Consider the following 23,295-nt stretch of genomic DNA (forward strand, 5'->3'; position numbering starts at 1 on the left):
CTTGGTTTGTCCTGTTTGATATTTAGCAAAACCTTCGAGAGGAGAGGCAGAGGAGGAAAGGCATAAACTGAGAGGCTTTCTCAGGTAAAGGACAGGGCATCCGCTTTCCAAGCTTGACTGTGGGGAGTCCTTGTGCAAAATTTGTCCAACTGGTAGCTCTGGGGGGTGGCAAACAGGTCTATCTCTGGAGTCCCCCATTTGTTCCTCAATAGGTTGAATATTTTTGGTTCCAGTTTCCATTCGTGTGGGTCCATTAGATTTCTGCTTAGGTTGTCTGCCAGTGAGTTTAGCCTGCCTGGCAGGAATTGAGCTTGTAGGTGCACTTGGTAGCACAAGGCTGTGTTCCACAGAGTCATGGCTAGTCTGCAGAGAGAGTACGAGTGGGTTCCCCCTGATTGTTTATGTACCACATAACTGTGGTGTTGCCTGTCTTTACCAATAATTGTCCTGGAAGGATATGGTCTTTGAAGGCTGTCAGGGAATTCTGTACAGCTAACATTTCTTTTTGGTTGATAAGCAGGTGCATCTGACTCAGGTTCCATTTGCCCTGAATGCACCGCCCTGCCACGTGAGCTCCCCCATGCATAGTCTGATGCGCCTGTAGTCAAGGTTTGGGCGGCAGGGGGTAAACTGAAAGGGAGCCCCTTGTTGAGGTGGCAGGCCTCTGCCCACCAAAGGAACTCTGTCTTTATACAAGGAATGATAGGAATCATTGTTTCCAGGTCCTGAAAATGTTGACACCATAAGCTTTTTAAATACCATTGTAGTTTCCTCATATGCAGTTTTGCATATGGAATTAGTAGAATGCAAGAGGCCATGAAACGCAGGGCTTGCAGGATTTTCCTTGCAGATAGCTGGGTCTTTGTGGCCAGTAGTTTGAGGTAGGCTGTCAAACTTGTTTCTCTGGCGTGAGGTAAGCCATCTGGAAAAGTTGTGTTCAAGCTTGCTCCCAGGAATACAATCTGTTGGCAGGGTACTAGATGAGACTTCTTTTCATTTATGGTGTACCCCAGCAAGGTTAGAAGTTTCTTTACAAATGCCAGATGTTTTAACAGCATGTCCTGGCTTTCTGCTTGAATCAGACAATCGTCCAGGTATGGGTATATGTGAATATTTCTCTGCCTGCAAAATGCAATGGCTGGAGCTAGACACTTTGTGAATACCCTGGGTGCAGTAGATAAGCCAAAAGGAAGTGCAGAGAACTGATAGTGCATGGAGCCTGCTCTGAAGCGTCGGTATTTCCTGCAAGATTCCCTTATTGGAATGTGCAGGTAAGCTTCCTTTAAGTCTAAGGTTGCCAACCAGGCATCTTTGCCTAGCATAGGAAGCAGCTGTTGAAGTGTTAGCATGTTGAATTGTGGGATTACCAAAAAGGTGTTTAGAATAGAGGTCCAGGATAGGACGCCAGGAGCTGTCTTTTCTAGGTACCAGGAAAAGTCTTGAGTAAAAACTTTGTCCCCTTTCTTCTGCTGGGACAGATTGAATAGCCTTGATACTTAGAAGACAGAGAACCTGCTGTTGTGCCTCCGCCCATTAATTTGGAGGTAGGTCTAGCCAATCGTTTGGTGTTAGTAAGGTGTGAAAGTGGAATCTGTATCCTTGGAAAACTATATTTAAAACCCATTTGTCCTGGGTAATGAGTTTTTTTGCATGCAGGGCAAACTTTCACCCTAAGGGAGCAAACAGTTGAGCAGGGCTTGGAAGGGTTAAGGTTAAGTCATTGTGACATTTCTTCATAGGGGGGAAGTCTTACTACTTCCAGCTTTGAAGTGGGAGCCCCCCACTGCTTAGGCCTGTGTGTACCGGGAGACTGTAGCCTAGGTGGTCTGCTGTTCCTGGATTTGGACTGAGAAGGCCTGGAAGACACTGGAAAGAATCAATTCTTAGAAGGCAAATGCCTACTAAATCTGGGAGGCTGCACTTGCAGGAAACCTTTAATAGTTTGCATAGATTTAGCTTTTTCCTCCATCTTTTTAAGGATTTCTTCTGCTTTGTTGCAAAACAGGCGGTCTTGGTTTAAGGGAGCATCCAGTAATTTAGCTTTAACATGATCTGGTAAGTTTTGCTCTTTAAGCCAAGCATGCCTTCTAAGTACAGACCCAGTGATAGCAGCCCTGCAAGATGCTTCTAAAGAGTCAAAACCACATTTCAAAGTATGTTTACCAACTTGTTCTGCAGAATGCATTAAATCTTGTAATTCTTTATGCTCAGCACAGTCAGGATTCAAAATAATTTTCTGTTTAAGTAGTCCCATAATATGCTGTTGATACTTTAACATATGAAACTGGCAGTTTAAGGCCCTAATGGCCAAAGTAGCAGAAGTGTATACCTTCTTACCCCATCTGTCCAGGGCCCTGGAATCTCTATCAGAGGGGGTAGGATTTTGGCAGTAGTAGCCTTAATGCCATTTGGTCCTTGGAAAATGGTCTCTGGATCCGCAGCAGGATTCTTGAAGAGGAACTTGTGAGAGTCAGGTACTCTGTAATACCTGTCAGGTTTTCTGGGAGCTGGAGGTAGAGAGTATGGGGCCAGGCTAGATTCCAAGAAAGCATCATCTACAATGTCCAGAACAGGAGGGATAGCTATAGGCCTGTGGTGAGGGAGAAGTAAGAATTCCCTAAGCCTCTTTTTGGAGTCAGAGTAATTCTGGCTTTCCCAGCAGAAATGCTCCCTAAGAGAGTGCAAGGTTTCACCAAAAGAAAAATCTTCTGGAGGGGAAGCAGAAGGAATGGAATCCTCTGCATCAGATTCCTCATAGTTAGATAAGGGCAAATCCTAGTAATCAGAAGAAACAGAAATTTCGGAATCCTGATCAGAAGAATGAAAAGGAAAATCAGTTCTAGGTCTCTTAGAGGGGGAAGGTTGGCTTCCCCTAATTAAAGTCATAAGGTCTTCAGCCATTATCATTTGTTTTTTGGGCATATGGACCTGACCATGCGGCTTGGATGTCTGTTTTCTAGGTGTGGGTCAAGTTTTCGCCTTGAAGAAGATGGCGTCGGTTTGAAATGCAAGTTTGTAGGCCTGAATACACCATCAGAAGCCGGTGCCTGCACAGCGGCTCTGGACCCATCCACGGTAGAGACACCCGCAGGTTCCATAGTCAATGAAGCATCTAGCGACATACCGGATTCTGAATGGGTCTCAGCAGAGGCCTGCAAATCTGAAGTAGCTGGTATCAGGGGCTGCAAAAGCGCCTCACTGAGTACCGGCGAACTGGTGACTAGCTTAGCGGAAGTGTTGTTGGCAGTTTTGGACCTATGCGGTCTGTCTCTGTCTTTATCTTTACGTTTTTTCGGAATATTGGTAGTCGGATGGCTTACCAAAGACATTTCTGGATAGTTAAACAGAGTACCAAAATAATTTGCTGCAAAAACAGACAGACGACGAATAGTTTGGGGGTTGAATAAAGCACAAAACCGACAGCGAGGGACATCGTGATCTGGGCCTAAGCAAGGAATGCAGTATGAATGAAAATCTTTGAGGTATTTGCTTTCCACAGGTAAGACAATTGTTAAATTTTACTGACATCGGTTTAAGAGCAAGAAAAAGGATCCTTAATGGGGTACTTAGCTTTTTCTGAAGACTTCAGTTTTGAAACTTGAAAATGAAAATTTCAGGAGTCTGCCGATTGGCACTTGTGAACTGCTTCTGCTTCGGGCGCCACAAGGCAAGAAAGACTGATGTAATGGTGTCGGCTGCATGTTTTATATCCCTGACGACCTGACATCATGGAAGAAGAGACAGCATCCGATGCAGGAATCCAATACTCTGCTATTCCAGCCGCCTGAGGGCTACCTGCAGGCAGATAACCCAAATGTAATGATTGCAACAGTGAAACACGAAGAACATCTGCCCATTTCGCGTCTGGTATAATGGTATGACTATAAAGTGAAGGGTTGAATCCCTTAGTCATTTTTTGTAGTCAAAGTATTTCACCCTTGCACATGATGGCATCATCCATTTCTCAGGTTGTCACCTAAATAAAGCACAAGAAGAATTGCTTAAAAGAGAAGTATGTGAGTGAGACTGATGATAACCCAGTGTCATACTCCCTACACCAGCTCAAAATCACTGACAAAGGTGAAGTGCTTTTGCAACCCCCTAGTCCAATACCTTTTATGCCGAAGTCCTGTGACATAATCCCTGTGGAGGTCTCCATGATATTTTGCCCAGTCCAAGTCCTCATATGCTTACATCAAATCAATGTTGGTTGGGTTTGAAGCTTCTCTACAGGCTACGCCTTCCAATACCAGAATTCTAGTGACAGAGGATGAGGGTAGCACTTCCTTTGGTTACTGTTTGGGGGGGGGGGAGAGGTTGCAGCCACCCACATCCTGAGGCCTTGCTGTCTGCCTGTTCTATCTCCCTTATTCAAGGAAACTTCACAGTGCCGCACTCACACAATGGAAAGCAGCAGAACAGATTGACGACAACGCCTCAGGACATGGGTGGCAGCAACATCTTCCCTTCAATCAGTAACCAAGGGAGTACTACTCTCACCCTCAGTCACTAAAATTCTAATGCTGGAAGGCGAACCCTGTAGAGAAGTTTCAGACCCAACCAACACTGGTCTGATGTCAGCAGGTGAGGACTTGTATTGGGCAAAAATCATGAAGACTTCCACAGGGAACAAGTCACAGGACTTGGCCATAAAAGGTACTGGACCAGGGGGTTACAAAAGCACATGATGGAGTTCCCATTGTTGATCAGGTTTTGATGCAGGAATAAGTTAAGGACAGCTTAGCTGAAACCAAAAGATGAAAGGTTAATAATTGCAGCCAAAGATAATGAACATACATGCTGGTTTACAAAGTCCACTGAACATGTGGGAGAAACAGATAAATGTAGGTTCTGCAAAAAATAATTGGAAACAGTCACCCATCATCTTGCTAGGTTGACACTCAGTGGCAAACGGCTTATGAACTGAAAGATACATTAAGGTGGCAAGACTGGGGATTGTGCAAACACTACAATATAGTAGTAGCTGAGAAGCACTGGAAACATGAACCACAAAGCATTACAGACACTGACGAAGTGTACATCACATGGGATCACCCACTTCAAACAGTTCAAAAAACAGATGCGAGAAAAGCTGATATAGTAGACAGAGAGAGAGAGAGAGAAGCAACACTGCTCACTGGAACTACTACACCTAGTGATTACAGTATTATAGGTTAATAGGTTGGTACTAGGCTATCGGCCCTAGGGCCTATACAAGCCTAGCCATAACAATTCCCTGGCTATTTCTTCCCACACTATTTACTTCCCTGGACCCCTGTCTAGCAGGGCAACTGACGTGATCCCTGAGGTGAATTTCCTTTCTCCCAACCAATCATCAAGGTTCCTTTTGAAGAGAGACAAAGAGGCACTTTGCTTGACATGTATGGGCAGTCTATTCAAGAGTCTGGGGAGTCTCTGGGTCAGGAACCTATCCCTCCAGCATGTTTTGTTTATTGTGATGACAAGATTTAGATCCCTGGAGCGTGTGGCTCTGTGGGATTGGAATTTCTTTAAGTGTAGCATGTCCAACAGCTCTGGGTTTGACATGGACTTGTATGTTAAGCAGAGATAGCCTCGGAGTAGACAATATGCGACAGAGTATAGCTGGAGTATTTTGTATAAAGAAAAAGACAAATCATAAATATCAGGATTTGCAGGCAGAAACAAGAGCAATGTGGAAGAAGATACCCAAACAGTTCCAATAGTAGCAGGTGCAATGGGTCTAAAAAAGAATTTATAGTTGTACTTAGATATGTTAGCAATACATGCAACTCCTTATGAAATACAGGAGGAGTCCATTCTGGGCACACAGTGTGCTGCAAAAAGCACTTTTGGCTAACAAAGACTAAAACAATATTAATTTCATGAACTTTAATTATACCCCTTGACTTAGGAATGGGGCCCATTCCAATCATGGTATTAGAAACCCAAAAGAATTGGAAGAAATTAAACCATGGGATATGTGAAGAATGGTCTGTCAGGTGTAAGTCAGCTATTGAACAATGCTCTGGACACTTAACTGAGAGAAAGACAGTACCAACCACCCAGGAATGATGAACCAAAAGTGGCTGCCAGAATGCACTTTTCAGAGGCTCCTCATCATCAACAGACCAAAGGCATAAGCCTGAACACTCAAGTATTAGGGAGGAACTGGTCCTCAAGAGCTGCCTAAAGAGCAAATTTACATTAAGAAGTATGTGACCGAAGACGTTCACTAGGTCTCTTGCATACCACTCCATTTCAAGTTACAGGAGATAAAATGCTGCCCTTATGGCAGTATCTCATGTCTGGTTTTCCCAGAGATTAGTTAAAAAATTTGCTACGAACAGAAGTGAAAGTCTTGCATTTGTGGGATAAGTTGAAGCATGCGATGAGTATTAAGAAAAAGGAAGAATACCACTGTCTTGGTCACTCAAACATGACTCTTGCATTATACCTAAATGGAGGAGAGAAAAAAAATTACAAAATGTAATAATGCATATGTATACATATATATATATATTTTTCCCTCCCATGAATCAGAGCAATAACAGACCTCGTAATTTCAAAAGCACAAAGTGCTATTATGGGCTTTCACCATGGACTTGTATACATCTTGGCGAGTATTAGCCAGGATTTTTTTTCTCACACATCACAGCAGTACAAACAAAAATGTGCTCACAAGTGGTGTTTCTGGTTCTTCTTCCTCTTCCTCATCTTTACTTTCTTCAACTTCCTCTAATACTTCTGCTTTGGCTTCAGCTATTAGCTCCCGGACTGGTTTATTGGAGGTGACACTGGCCACAAATGGATGCTACAGAATTGAGATAAACAAAATTATCAAGTCAGGATCATCACATCAAGCAAAGAGTAGGAATCTGAACATCCTGGGTTACTCAGGATTATTTACAATACAAAAAAACAAAACGTAAGCAAGGTTATAGGCACTTCACAGTACAACACAATAATAAACAGTAAACCACAAACACCAAGTACTCAGAAAAGACCCATTCCACCAGTAAAAGCTCAGCTACTGACTTAAAATGTCACACACAATTTTCTTGACTGTGCACTAAAACATCACCATTTACTCCAAGACAGAACTGGTTATTCTACTCTTTCATTCCATTATAAAAGTACAGATGGACAAATACCCATCTTAACAGTGTCTTTGAGAAAAAGTACTGCAGCAGTGGGAACAGAACAGGTCTGCCTCGTCTTTCATTAGTCCCTCCGTCAATGTCAGCCAAATTGTACCTCCTGCATCTAAGCCTGTACAGGTCTGCACATTATGACAATAACTGACAGACCACCCACCACCCCCATATACTAACTTCAAGACTGCACATACTCAGGGAAAAAATGAATACCCATCCACAAACCTGTAATACTCAATTCATTTAAATGATTTAATACTTAACAGTGCAAGTCACAGCTTTTTAAATTATTTTGTGGACATTTATTATTTATCATAAGTTTTTACATGGAACATATGTATATATGTATTGCTTTAAACACCACCAAAACACACAAAACTGATAATCCACAAGGAAAAGACAGCTCAGATCCACACCAAAAATAGATTTAGCCCTTTCGTTTTTTATTAAAAAACTTGATCAGAATCACAGTAATACAAACACTGACCCAATAAATACCCTCACAGCCCTCCAAATTACCATACAAAATTGCTGACATCATCATCAATTAAGCCTGTTGCATAATTAAAATTAAAGAACCATATATCAAAAATGTTGAAAACAGACAAACCATAACAATCCATCCAGTGTGGTATGTTACTACAGAGAATGTTACAAATTAGCCCTCTGTTTTAAGTCTAAGAATAGAACTAACAGATATGTTAGTATTCAAACCTAGATAATGTGTTGCATTTGTTCTAAGTTGCCATCTCAATTCCCTAGATTCAAGAAAGTCATTAAGGGGTCCACCCCTGTCTCCTAATGTGACTTGTCAAGAACTGAAAATCTAAAGGAATGACCATCGTTGTTTTTAACATGGACAGCCAACATATTTTTTATGTCCTGTTTTTTGATATCATAAAAATGTTGATACATTCTGCTCCTAAGGGCGTTGATGGTTTTACCAATATAAAAACAGGGGCATTGAGTACACATTCCTATATATACTACTGCCTTGCTACTACATGTAAACTTCTTTTTATGTTTGAATTTACCAAAATTAGGTATGTACATTTCATTTCCTTCTATGATAGCCTGGCATTGTAAACAAAACCCACACTTAACCATACCCCTAGTTCCAGAATAAGGTTCAATAGTGTTCTCCAACATATTTTTAAAAGTGGTATCTTTTTTATATATTAAATTAGGTGCTGAACTTACAATATCGAGCAATTCCTGATTAGTATTAAATAAATTCCAGTTGTGTTGGATGATTTTCACAATATTACTATAATACATGTTGTATCTAAAAGTACCAACCTTATTAAAAATATTGTTCTCTCCATTAATATTTTTTATCATAGTGACATTGATGCCTTTACCAAGTAATGGAAAAAAGAAACCATTTTCTCTTTTTGTGGTTACCTCCTGGAGAATATTGTCCACATATTCTCCAGGGTATCCCCTATTTGTTAACATCCCCTTAAGTATTTTGATTTGATCCAGGAACTCATGATTCTCTGAGATCATCCTGGCCAGTCTAACCCCGTCCTTTCACTAATGCCTTCTTTTGATGTATAGGGTGAAAGCTGCTGAAATGCAGTAGTGTGTTGGAGTAGGTGGGTTTTCTAAATATGGTGGTCTCAAACCGTTGTTCCATTATATTTTTGTAAATAGTAATATCCAAATAATTAATTTTCTCATATGAAAATGCATGAGAAAATTTCAAAAAATCAGTACTGTCCTCAATAAATTCCAGAAACTTGTCAAGTTGGTCTTTACTATCATCCCAAATAATAAGAATGTCGTCCAAATAACGACCGTAAAATTTCCAACATTTTGCACATGGGCTTGAAAATATAAACTCTTGTCTCCCAAAAAGCTAGGACAGAGTTTGCAAAAATGGGGGCACATGTGGCCCCCCATTGCCACCCCATTGCTCTGTTTGAATAACTGTTCTTCAAACACAATAATATTGGTCTCTAAAACAAGTTCCATTAGTGTTCTAATGGTAAGAATATGGTTGTGTCCTAAATCAATGTGACGACATAAAAATAAATAAAACCATTCAATAAAGGTTTCGTGAGGAATAATAGAAAAAAAAATCTTTTACATCTATAGTGACAAATATTAAGTTGTCACTATACATCTCCTTAAGTTTTTTTAGAAGATCCCAGGAGTCATTAATTATCACTGACAATTTACCAAGATGTTTTTAAGTAGTGTCAATAAATTTAGCAATGAAGTATATTTTAGATGCCTTAGCATCTACTATAGGCCTAAAGGGGGGGGGTTACTAAGATCTTTATGGATATTCGGAATGCCAAATATTGTGGGTGTTTTTGGCCATTTTACTAACACGAAAGAATGTTCATCCAGTGAGATTTGTCTATTAAGGAGTAGTTGTTCTAATATTATATCAACCCTCCTATATAAAATATTCTTCTCATTAATACTAATCTGACAATAGGTGTCTGAGTGTAAAATATCAAGCATTTTCTCTATGTAAGTGTTTCGGTCCATTATAGTCAACCCACCCCCTTTATCTGGTTTCATAATTCTTATTGTGTGATTAGCACACACATTTTTGAGTGTATCCATCTCAGATCTGGTTAGATTCATCTCGTCATCCAACCTACCTCCTCCTTTAAATAATGACCGAATGTCCAATTCACACATTTTTTCAAATGTTTGGACAATAGGGCAGAGGGAAGGATTAAATGCACTTGGTTTTCTACATATATTTGTGCCACTGGTATCTTGACTGTTGTTCTTAAAACAAAATTGAAAATTCAATTTTCTTGTGTATAACTTCAGACCAATTAGTAAATCATCCAAACCACCTTTTCTACTAGGGACAAAAGATAGCGCCTTCTCAAAAATGTCAGCAATAGAGGGGCGTGGCCAAGGATGAACACAGGATAGCAGCAGATTTCTTCAGCTCCACCAATTTCATTACATTGACAGGAATTAATTACCTAAAAAATTAATTCTTGAAGTAATTTTCTTTCTAAATATGTTTGTTTTATATAGTACTTGAACTATATCTAAAAAAGAAAGGAAATCTTAATAATATTCCTGTCAGAAATTACTTTGGAAATTTTCCTGTCAGTTTATCAGTCTGAAATGAGTTCCAGTAAGACAAATTCTCAAGACTCCAGCATCAAGAAAGAACTTCAGTCTCTGATAATTATAGTCCAGCAACTTACTGCTAAGATGGATAAAATGGATACTAAAATAGACACTTTCATAGAAAAACTACAAAACAAATAGACTTGTTACATATGGACCTGCAACAACAGAAGATCCAGATGACAGGCATAGAAGAAGCTGTGAATGACATGGAAAATAAAATACAAGAACAGGAAATCAACATTGAGTTTCTGCTGAAACAAAATACACATTTACAAACAAAGCTGGATGACCTGGAAAATAGATCTAGGCGCAATAACATTAGGATTTTTGGACTGCCAGAAAATATTGAAGGTAACAATATTACTTCTTTTTTAACATGGCTCCCTAAAACTTTAGATTTACCAGAAGCATTCTCTTTTGGTATCGAAAGAGCACATAGATCTATAGCTAATACTAACTCTAACAAAAACTATCCTAGATCAGTTATAGTTAGATTTCTATCATCTTTTGATAAAGAGATGGTTCTTAAATCTGCTTGGGCTAAAGCTCCTGTTAAGTTTAATGAGACAACTGTGCGTTTTGACAATGACTATTCTTCCATGGTAATTGCTAAAAGAAAAGTTTTTCTGCCACTAATAAGGGAGCTTAAAAAGCACAGTTTAAAACATACCTTCTGTTTCCTGCCAAGCTTAAAATCTTCCTTCCTGATGGTCCTAAGGTCTTCGATGATTTAGACTCTGCTTTACTGTTTGTCAAAGAAAAAGGATTTTGGATAAAATAGAAGAAATGGAATGGGCTAGTTCTTCATTAAAGAGATTGGCAACTGAAGCTTCCTGGAAGACTTCAGAGAAGAAGAGACTAAAAAACAAATGATTTGTTATATGTTTTTTTTCTCTCTCATCATTTTAGTTCATTATTAATCTTTTTGAATATAGTTCCTGCATTTCCAGAAAGCCACAAATATTTTGGAAAAGATTTAATCAAAGTTATTCTCTATGTGCAAAGAAATGTTTTGTTTCATAACCAGTCAAAATGCCTGAGGATTTAATGGCAGGCTGTGACTCGATTTGTTTTTCTTTCTGAAAAAGTAAGGTTAGTAATTTGATACATTTTAATCTTTACCTTTTTTTTTTCCTTCTTCTTTTATTATTTTCTTTGTTTAAACAATGACATTCTATTTAGATTATGTAGTGGGTAAAGGGTGGGGGAGGGCAGGAGAGAACAGTAATGAAAATATCATTAATAGAATAATAACATATTTATTTCTTGTAAAAGTTTATAAGTTCTTCAAATGCTATTTCTAATTATACTTTCTTGATTATACTGCTTATGCTTGTTTGTAAATAATCTGTCATGCTTTAACTAATAATAATCAGAACTAAATAAGAGTAAATAATATGTTTTATTTTTAACTCTATTAATATAAACAGTAAGTAACATTCCATTGTATATACTTCTTACAGCTTTCTCTTACATTTTTTATTTCTGCCTCACTCCCTTTTATTTTCTACTCTCTTTTCTTTTCTTTATTAATATATAGAAATGCTTTTAGACTGTGTGGGCACAGTGAATAATAGGATTTGTATGAAAATTGAGTTGGGAGAAGAATGCTGAGTTTTATTGCTTGTTGGTAATTTTGAGTTTAATTTCACTTGCATAGAGGCTGTTATGATCTGTGGAATACATTGTGGAGGTTCTGTCATGTTTAGATGCATTTACACTGCTAAATGAATGTTTGTCACTAGTTTTTAATACGTTTCCCGCCAAAATGTTAAGAGAGACAATCTGGGATGTGGGTTGTCTTATGCACAATGTCCTTGAGTTACCTCAGAATCTTCAAATCACAGAATTCTCACAGAGAAACTGAAAGCAGTTAGTATAAACATTGACAAGGTTATCACACTGACACACCACAGATTCAGGAAAATACTCTGTTCATAAAATATGTCAGTTATAATGAGTTTAAATGATGTAGTTTCTTGTAGTAAGTAAATGTCTTATTTTAGAAGGCATAAAAAATGAAACATTTATTTAAATGTTTTTGAAAATCTACTTAACAGCAGCATAATAATCTGTGTTAAAATTTGTGTTCCAAACATATACTTTACTATAACTCATTTAATTCATCTGATTGACAAACATAAATAATCTTATAACTCTATTCTGGAAGAAATGTCATGTGATATATTTTAAAGCAGTAGGTTAGCATGATTGTAAAATCTGGTTACCAATATGTGTTTGCTGTGCATTATTTTGTATAAAGCAGACAGATTTATTCTAGGGACAGCAAGTAGGATAGTGCTCTACTAACACACAACTCAGTGAGATCATATATATATATATATATATATATATATATATATATATATATATATATGTGTGTGTGTGTGTGTGTGTGTGTGTGTGTGTGTGAATGTGTGTGAGTGTGATGGCTTTTTTCTGAGAATCTGCATAACTATCCAATATGATTTATAATAATTTCTATGAATACAATATTTTACTCTATTGACAAAATGAATGTTTGCCACAAGTTTTAATAAGTTTCCCGCCAAAATGTTAAGGGGACAATCTGGGATGTGGGCTGTCTCATGCATAGTGTCCATGAGTTTCCTCAGAAGCTTCACTCACAGAATTTTCACAGAGAAACTGAAAGCAGTTAGTATAAACATTGACAAGGTTATCACACTGACACACCACAGATTCAGGAAAAATACTCTATTCATAAAATATGTCAGTTATGATGAGTTTGGATGATGTAGTTTCTTGTAGCAAGTAAATATCTTATTTTAGAAGGCATAGAAAATGAAACATTTATTTAAATGTTTTTGAAAATCTACTTAACAGTAGCATAATAATCTGTGTTAAAAACTTGTGTCCCAAACATATACTTTACTATAACTCATTTAATTCATCTGATTGGCAAGCATAAATAATCTTATAACTCTATTCTGGAAGAAATGTCATGTGATATATTTTAAAGCAGTAGGTTAGCATGATTGTAAAATCTGGTTACTAATATGTGTTTGCTGTGCATTATTTTGTATAAAGCAGACAGATTTATTCTAGGGACAGCAAGTAGGATAGTGCTCTACTAACACACAACTCAGTGAGATCATATATATATATATATATATATATATATATATATATATATGTGTGTGTGTGTGTGTGTATCTATGTATATATGTGTATGTGTATATGTGTGTGTGTGTGTGTGTGTATATGTGTGTGTGTATATGTATATGTGTGTGATGGCTTTTTTTTTTTTTTTTTTTTTAGGTAATAACGCAGGTGTTTCTGAGAATCTGCATAACTATGCAATATGATGTATAATAATTTTTATGAATACAATATTTTACTCTATTGACAATAATGAGTTTAAGTAAATGCTCATATACAAACAATTCAAGATTTTTTTGGAAGCTGTTGATAGAATTCACATGACAGAAAATAGATACATCTTAATGCATGTAATGTCTGAATCATATTAGCCAAAGTTTTTGATTTAAATGAATGTTAGAACATAATTTTCTCTCCTCTTGATTTCTAACATTAAGATTATTTGAATGCTATTAGAATTCAAGTGTTATATATTACATAGATCTATATAATAGTATGAGCAGTTTAAAAAAAAAAAATAAATAAAAATAAAAAAAAAGTTTATTTTAGTTTATATGATGCTGTTTTACCAAATGTGTAGTTTTGTCTTGATAGATAATTGAATTGAAAACTGTTAACCTCAGTTAAATATAACTAGTATTAAATTGATAAGGTGGTAGCTGAGGTACTGCTGCTTAGGGTAGGGGGTTAACTTGAGTAGTAAATACTGCTCTAAGTTGGAGTTTTCAACTCCAGGCGGGATGCAAGGTTTAATCCTTACATTATTTTTACTTGTTCATTGTTATATGTATATAGTTTTGACATCCACAATATATTTTGTACACTCATTGTCACTACAAACAAAATTGAATCCTATACAAAATCCCATAAGAGATTTAATAAATACAGCTATATTTAAAGGTACACCTAAAAGAGGAGATGTAACATTATTTATCTTGTTATTTCGATCATAAGATTCTTGAGTTTTAAAAATGCCAAATGACATCTTTAAAAGGAATTTCTTTAAACATTAATGGATTGAATAATCCATGTAAAAGGGCAAGCCTAATAAGATACATTAATCTACACAAGGCCAATCTAGTCTTCCTGCAGGAAACCCATCTCTTGAAAAAAGATATTGATAAACTAGCCACTAATAAGTATGCAGTATTGGTTAGTTCAGAGCACACTCAGAAAAAAAGAGGAGTGGCTATTTTATGGAATAAAAGTATGCCCATTCCTAAAACCATTAAGTCTTATCAGGATGACAAAGGAATGTTTTGTATGGTTACAATACAAATTAATGGGAAGACTTACACTTTAATTAATGTATACTGGATACCTGGAATTGGTATTAATACAGTGAAACATCATATTGATAAGATCATATCATTCTCTATAGGGGTATTATTTTAGCTGGTGATTTTAATTGTATACTACATGAAAGTGATACTACCACTATAAAGAAAAGAAGAATTACATCTAATGCAAAACATTTAAATGATTTTGCTAATTCTTATCATTGGAATGATATTAATAATCAGATAGAGTCAAAATCATTACCATACACCTTTTTTTCTAACAGATACAAAACTTATTCAAAAATAGATAGGGTCTTTATTTCTAACCAGATGGTAACAGATTTAATTAATTCCAAAATCATTTCATGTCCTATATCTGACCATAACTCAATTGTTTTTGAATTCATGATAAAAAATACTCATAATGTTCAGATCAAAAGGATACCAGCATACTTAACTCAGCTAAAAGACTATAAAGAATATATACTTTCAGAAGTACAACATTTTCTAGACATAAATAATACTCCTGAAGTCTCCATTGTCTATGTTTGGGATGCCTTAAAATCATATCTATATGGACAAAGTATCAGATGGTATAATAACAAACGGAAATCTTGGGATAAGGAATTGTTAGATATTCAAAGTAAACTAGACTCTTATAAACATAATAATAAAGAAAATATTATGGACAAGAAAGTTATTGAAGAAATAAACAAACTAAATGAGAAATACAAAGAAATTTTAACTCATAAAGTTAAAATAACTTTAGAGAAATACAAGTTTTGTCTTATTCAATAAGCCCCAAATACTTACATAGACTTAAAAATAAAACAAAAGATTGAATAAACAAAACCATATCAAAGAAATCTTTTCTCTAAGGAAAAGAAGAATGTTTCTAGTATACCAGAAATACTGGATGAATTTAGAAATCACTTTCACAAGATTAACCATAACAACATTAACATGGAACCTAAAGATAAAATAAAGGAGTTTATAACCACAAACATGAATAAAAAGCTTAATAAACAACAGATTAAACTATTGGACAAGAGTATTTCATATACAGAAGTTATTACACAAATAAATAAGCTTAAATCAAACAAAGCACCGGGTAATGATGGTATTATACCAGAGATATATAAAATCCTTTCTAAAACTACATATTCATTAATACATAAGGTTTTTATTCTGGCCCAAACTGAGTTAATAACCCCCCCATCTTGGCAATATACATTTATTTCACCAATTTTAAAACCTAATAAAGATCCAACTAGATGTTCTTCATATCGACCCATCTCATTACTTAATGTTGATTATAAAATGTTTCTGAGTATTTTTGCTGATTGAAGACAATTATCCCCGGCATTATAGACATAGATCAGACGGGCTTCATTGTAAATAGAAATAATTTTGATAATATAAGAAGAACTTTAACATTAATTGATTTTGCAAATAGGAAAAAGAAAGATTTAACACTTATTAGTCTTGATATAGGTTCAGCATTTGATTCAGTAAGTTGGGACTATCTGTTTACCTTACTGAAGTGCACAAATTTCTCTGATGCATTTGTAAATTTAATTGAGCATTTATACAAAGGAACGCTGGCTTATATTAAGGTAGGAACATATGTTTCACAAAAATACCCATTCTTAAAGGTACAAAGCAAGGATGTCCACTTTCTCCACTATTATTCACTTTAGTAATGGAGCCTTGGGCTAATTTGATTAGAAACAGTACTGACATAGAGGGTTTTGAAATAGAAGAAAATACAACATCAAAAATTCAACTTTTTGCAGATGATGTTCTAATTACATCAGCAGGATCTAATTCTTCTATGCAGTCTTTATTTGATAAAATGATGAATTTTAAAAGTATTTCTGGTTTAATATTCAATGAAGAAAAACTAAAATACTACCTATATATACACGAAAAAATACTCTCATTAGTGATTTTACTAAATATGTACCCAACTCAGGTCAGATAACTTATTTAGGTATAATACTATCTAAAGATATTAAATCTATTATATATAATAACTATAATACCTGTTTTCTTAATATACAAAATCTTTTTAATACCTGGAATAATATGTTTTTTACTATGGAGGAGAGACTTACAATTATTAAAATGATAACATTCCCCAAGATTTTATACTTAATACAATCAATAATACTTTCACCTACAAAAATAACTATCAAGAAACTGAATACACTAATGTTAAATTTCTTATGGGCACCTAATAGACCTAGGATTGCATTAAAGAAACATACTAATAGCTGGTCTCAAGGGGTATTCCTTTCCAGACTTTAATTTATATATTATCTCTTCTATTATAAAAGTTATTACTTTATTAATAGATCGGTCATATGTCGCAAAATGGAAAGATTATTGGGAGCTAATTAGTATGCACTTCATGAAAATCTCCTTAACACATAAAAATATGATTATAAATAACTCCATGTTGTGGTTGCTAAAGGAATTTTGTACTTCACCTATTACACCTAAACATATGGTTTGTTACCCATTAAATATTATTATTAGTTATCGTAACTTTATATTCATGCACCCTAAGTATAGGGAATGGAATTTTATTGTATTCCCTATAATTTATACTCAGGGTATGCTTATGTCATCTACTTCTGAAGGAGCTCATTTAGCTATAGATAATAATCTAAAGTACTGGTATCAGCTGATATCTGATGATAAAGTTAAAAATCTAGATTTCTTAAAACAAGAATTTGATCTAAGAGAAACTTGCTGGTTAGAGGTTCAGAGCTTTAGACAACATCTCATTGATAGAATAGATCTAATGTCTATAACAGTTAAAGAATCTATTCCAAAACTGATTGATTACTTGATAATAAATTTACAGCATAAAGTTTCTGATAAAGGTAAACTTTCATATATACATAAAATTATCAGACAAGAAACTTTTTACAATGTAGATTCATACTGGAATTATTTCACCTCTATTAATGGGGACCCACCAACTCAACAAGATAAACAATATATATTGGAATCTGCTTATAGAACTACATCTTCCATTGTCTGGAGACTTTATACATGGAAATTTTTACATAGATCTTTTTACACACCTTTGATGATGAATAAAATTAATAATAAAGATAATCTATGTAAGAGATGTAATGTAGAAATTAATGCTGACTGGGCTCATATGTTTTATGACTGTATGAAGTTGAAAGAATACTGGAAGTCAATTAATGAATTTTTGCAGGCTCTTTTTACAGATAATTTCATTATTTCTAAGTCTCTTGTATTATTCAACACACCTGTACCTCAATGTGTTAAAAAGATTAAGCTTCCCTTGTTATGGTCTATCCTAGCAGTGGCTAGGAAAATAATAACTAGAAATTGGATTTCAGATACACCTCCTTCGTTCAATGAATTTAAAAATGTTATGAATATAATGTGTCATATGGAAATAAGCACAATTAGAATGAGAACAACTAGAAAAACATCACATTTTATTGTATGGGATAATTTACAAAATTTGTTAAAAAAAATTCTAATTTCAATAGCACAGTATTTTAGTTTAATTAATTGATCTGATTGTAGTGGATGTCTTTGTAAATACTTTAGTTGTTTTGTTGAATATTATAATAATACCTATTTTTAATTATTTGTATAAAATTGTTATGATATTTCTCTTATATGTTAAAACAATAAACTTGTTTTAAAAAAAAAAAAATGTCAGCAATATCATCCTGAAAACAAACATTACTATAAAAATAAAATAACTGCTAACAAACATTATACTACCCTAAAATAGCAGACAGATCAAATATGTATATATATATATTTATATATATTTATATATGCACACACACACACATATATATATATATATATATATATATATACACACACACACACACATATATATATATATGTATATATATATATGTATATATATATATATATATATATATATATATATATATATATACACACACACACACACATATATATATATATACATATATAAAACAATGAAAGAGAACATCAGGAGCTCAACTGAAAGAATAGAGATTTCTTATAAATTCTACCAGGCTTCCCAAAGACCTGGCTAGGGGGAAGGGGGGCAGGAAGGTTAATAGAAAAGACGATGGACAGCAGAGATGGAAAGTTATAAAAACATAACTTCTTTATCTGATGTTGTCCACTTTGTTTCATTAACCTATGGGACAGAGTACCCAGCTACTATAATCCAGGGAGGCCATCAAGGAAGGATATTCCGGAGTACAGCAGAACCAAAGGCACTTCTATTCCTGGATATGATGTCCAATTTGTAATGCATAACGAAAGTGAGGGGTTTGATGAAGTAGCAGCAGCACAAACTCTTCAATTGAAACTCTAGACCAAAAAGCCTGAGATGTAAACATCGACCTTTTTGAATGGGCCTTTATTTGTCCTTGTAAAGGAATACCTTTGAAAAAGTAGAAGGTAATGCAGTCTTTCAAACATCTCGCTAGCATAACTTTGGTAACTGCTCTACCTCTCTTTGCGTTCGAAAAGGAGACAAAGTACAGTTGTGTACCTACCATAAATGTACATGTTCGAGTGTATTCACTGTTGCAGTCATTACACTTGGGTTATCCTGCTGGCAGGCTACCCGCAGTCAGCCAGAGTTCCAAAGTCTAGGTCCGGCATTGGTTGTTGTCGCCTCTTCCCTGACGTCAGTGCGCCAGGGGTATAAAAGATACAACCAACGCCATTTTCTTCAGTTTTTCTTACCCCAGATGTCAGGTGCCCCCAGAAAGGAAAGCTGAAAAAAATTATGCCAAAAAGCATGCATGTACCAAAATAAACATTTCCTTCATCTACAAGCAAATACACCACATAGGTTGTATAGAGTTGAGAAGTACAGAAAAGTCTCAGCAATGAAAAGGGGGATGGTGGGTGGGTAACCTGGACTGCAACAGTGAATACACTCGAACATGGTAGGTACACAACTGTACTACATCCATCGTGTTTCACTGTTGCAGTCATTACACTTGGGTTGAATCCCAAAGCTGAGGTTGGGTGGCTGGGCCTAAATAGGATTAGGAGAGGCTACCAGGCCCTGCAGAACTGCAGTGGCAAAGCCTGCTCTGGATTTAGAGTAGAGAGGTAAGTGGTAGTGCATGGTGAAAGCATGCACTGAACTCCAGGTTTCAGCTTCTAAAATGTCTTTGGTTGGTACTCCTCTGAGAAAGGCTGCTGAAGTGGCTGCTGCTCTGGCAGAATGTGACCTAATGCCCTTAGGTACTGATTTCTTATGTTGTGCATAACAGAAGCGAATGCAGTGTCCTATCCATTTTGAAATGATCTGCTTTGAGATAGGCTTTCCTTGTGATCCTGCCGCATAGGCTACAAATAGTTGCTCAGTTTTTCTGAAAGCTTTTGTTTTGTCCAAGTAGAATCGTAGCTATCTGTGTATGTCCAAAGCGTGCAAAAGTCTCTCCCCTTTATTCTGGGGATTTGGATAGAAAGTTGGAAAACTAATGGTTTGGTTAAGAGCCACATTGGAAACCACCTTTGGCATGAATGTTGGGTTTGTCCTTAGAGAGAACCTGTCCTGGTGAAAAATGATGAAAGGTTCCACTGCCATTAATGCCTGTAACTCTGAGACTCTTCTTGCTGAAGTTACTGCTAGGAGCAGAGCAGTTTTCCATGACACGAATTTTATATCAGCTGTGCTGGCTGGTTCAAAAGGAGGCAGTGTGAGCTTTTATAAAACAAAATTGAGATCCCAAGTAGGTATTGGTGCTCTCCTTGGGGGTCTTATGTTTTTGGCCCCTCTGAGGTACTGTCTTAGTAGTGGATATGAAAAAATAGGAGGTTCCATATTGTAATGAGCTGAAATGGCAGAGGCATGGATCTTAATAGATGAGAAGGACAGGCCTTTGTCCAGCATCTCTGTTAGGTATTGTAAAATCTGAGGTATATTTGGAACAAGTGGTTCGAGGCCTTGTGCCTGATTCCAAGCACAGAATCTCTTCCATTTTTCTGCATAAGATTTCCTAGTGCTGGGCCTCCTGGCTTCTAAAATGACATCCATAACAGCTTTAGAGAGAGGTGCAGTCTGAGTGGCTATATTATCTGCCATGCAGCCAGATTTAAGGTTCTGAGTTGACTGTGCAGAATCTGATTGTTTTGATGAGTCAGAAGATAAGGAATTTGAGGTACAGGCCAGGCTGGGCCTTGACACAAGCTCTTTAGGATTGGGTACCAGTGCTGTCGTGGCCAGTCTGGGGCAATCAGGATAATTTTTGGCCTCTCTTGTCTGACTTTTAGGAGCACCTTGGGAAGAAGAGGCAGTGGAGGGAAGACAAACTGTCAGAGTTTTCCAGCTGAATGATGGAGCATCCACTTTCCATGCTTCTGAGTCATAAGTTCTTGTGCAGAATTTCTGTAGTTGGCAGTTGTGAGGGGAGGCAAAAAGATCTATGTCTGGGCGTCCCCATTTCCTTGTTATCATGCTGAAGACCTGTGGATTTAGTTTCCATTCGTGAGGATCCATAGGATTTCTGCTTAGTTTGCCTGCCAGTGTATTTTTCGTTCCTGGCAGGAATTGTGCCCACGGATGTACTTGATAGGTCAGTGCTGTGTTCCACAAAGTCATGGCTTGCCTGCAAAGGGGGTAGGAATGTGTGCCCCCTTGCTTGTTTATGTACCACATAACTGTGGTATTGTCCGTCTTTATTAATAGTTGTCCAGGATGTAGTAGGTCCTTGAAAGCTGTCATGGCATTCTGTACAGCTAGCATCTCTTTTTGATTGATGTGAAGATGCATTTGTTTCTTGGGCCACGTGCCCTGAATAAATTTTCCTGCCATATGTGCCCCCCAGGCATAATCCGATGCATCCGTTGTTATTGTTTGCCTGGCTGTGGGTAAGGTGAAAGGCTGTCCCTTGTCGTGGTGACAGGCCCGGGACCACCATCGAACCTCCTGTTGTAGGCAGGGAATTAAGCAAGTTATTATTGTTTCCAGGCTGTGGCAATGTTGAGTCCAAACACTTTTTAGATACCATTGTAGTTTCCTCATATGCAGTCTTGCATATGGAATTAGTAGAATGCAGGACGCCATGAAGCCCAGGGCCTGCAGAATTATTCTTGCAGGGAGCTGGGTTTTTGTTGCCATCATTTGAAAGTAATGAGTCAGTTGCCTTTGCTTGTCTGGCGTGAGATAAGCCATCTGGGCAGTTGTATTTAAGCTTGCACCCAGGAATATTATTTCTTGAGAGGGCACTAGTTTTGATTTCTTTTCGTTTACTGCATACCCTAGGCAAATTAGTAATCTTTTTACAAACGCCAGATGTTTTAGAAGAATGTCCTTGCTCTCTGCTTGAATAAGGCAGTCGTCCAAGTAGGGATATATTTGACTTCCTCTTTGTCTGTAGAATGCAATTACTGGTGCCAGGCATTTTGTGAAGACCCTGGGCGCAGTAGATAAGCCAAAGGGCAGTGCAGATAATTGGTAATGCATTGAGCCAGCTATGAATCTGAGGTATCTTCTGCAAGATTGTCTGATTGGGACATGCAGGTATGCCTCCTTGAGGTCCAAGGTAACTAGCCAAGCCTTCTTGCCCAGCATGGGTAGAAGTTGCTGCCCTGTTAACATTTTGAATTTTGGAACATCCAGGAAAGTATTTAGGATTGACAAGTCCAGTATTGGTCTCCAAGCTTTGTCCTTTCTGGGTACTAGGAAAATCATCCTTGTCCCTGTTCTTGCTGTGGTACTCTTTGGATAGCTCCCATGTCCATGAGAGCAGCAATTTGTTTTTGTGCCTCTGCCCATTGGTTTTGTGGCAGGTCCGGCATACCTTTTGATTTTGGAAGGGTGTGAAAGTGGAACCTGTAACCCTGAGAAACAATACTCAGTACCCATTTGTCCTGGGTGATTATGTGCCAATTTTGTGAGAAAAGTGCTAGCCTTCCCCCTAGGGGTGCTGCCAAAAGGTAAGTACTTGGCATTTGTAGAGGGAAGTCATTGGGACTGTTTCCTATAAGGTTGTGATTTGTCTTCTCCTCCTTTGGGGGATGAATCACCCCATTGTTTAGGTCTGCAGGAGCCTTGGGGATGAGATTTGTCTCTTGGGCATCTGTATCTGCCTCTTTGTCTGACACTGGAAAGGACCAATTTTTTGAAGGCCAGTATCTGCTAAACCTAGGTGGTTGAACCTGTAAGAAATCCTTTACTGTCTGCATTGATTTTGCTTTATCCTCCATTTTCTTTAACACTTCTTCTGCCTTAACACCAAACAAAGTATCATGCTGTAGTGGAGCATCCAATAATTTTACTTTAACATGTTCAGGTAAACTTTGTTCTTTTAACCAAGCATGCCTTCGAATGACAGAGCCTGTAACTGTGGCTTTACAATAAGCCTCTAATGAATCTAAACCACATTGCAGAGTAGGCTTTCCCACTTGTTCAGCTGCATGCAATAAATCGTGCATTTCCTTAATGTCAGGACTTTTTGAGTTTATAAGCATTTTCTGTTTTAACAAAGACATGAGATACTGTTGATATTTAAGCACGTGAAACTGGCAGCTTAAAGCTCCTACAGCTAAAGTAGCAGAAATGCAAACTTTTTTCCCCCATCTATCCAGAACTCTGGAATCTCTAGCAGAGGGGACAGGGT

The 23,295-nt window shown here is 36.8% G+C and overlaps 1 protein-coding gene across 2 annotated transcripts in view; it reads right to left on the reverse strand.

Moving 5' to 3' along the window:
* The window catches only part of SLK (STE20 like kinase), a 2,579,008-nt gene that overhangs the window by 1,555,655 nt on the left and 1,000,058 nt on the right, over positions 1-23,295 (reverse strand). For both annotated transcript variants that reach the window (XM_044055960.1, XM_044055959.1), the window contains exon 8: positions 6,662-6,793. In XM_044055960.1, the coding sequence (XP_043911895.1) occupies positions 6,662-6,793 (132 nt within the window). The remainder of the gene's footprint in view (positions 1-6,661; positions 6,794-23,295) is intronic.

This window comes from Protopterus annectens, chromosome 14.part0 (genome assembly GCF_019279795.1).
Source record: "Protopterus annectens isolate FY-2018-M chromosome 14.part0, PAN1.0, whole genome shotgun sequence".
In the NCBI taxonomy this organism is placed as follows: domain Eukaryota; kingdom Metazoa; phylum Chordata; order Ceratodontiformes; family Protopteridae; genus Protopterus; species Protopterus annectens.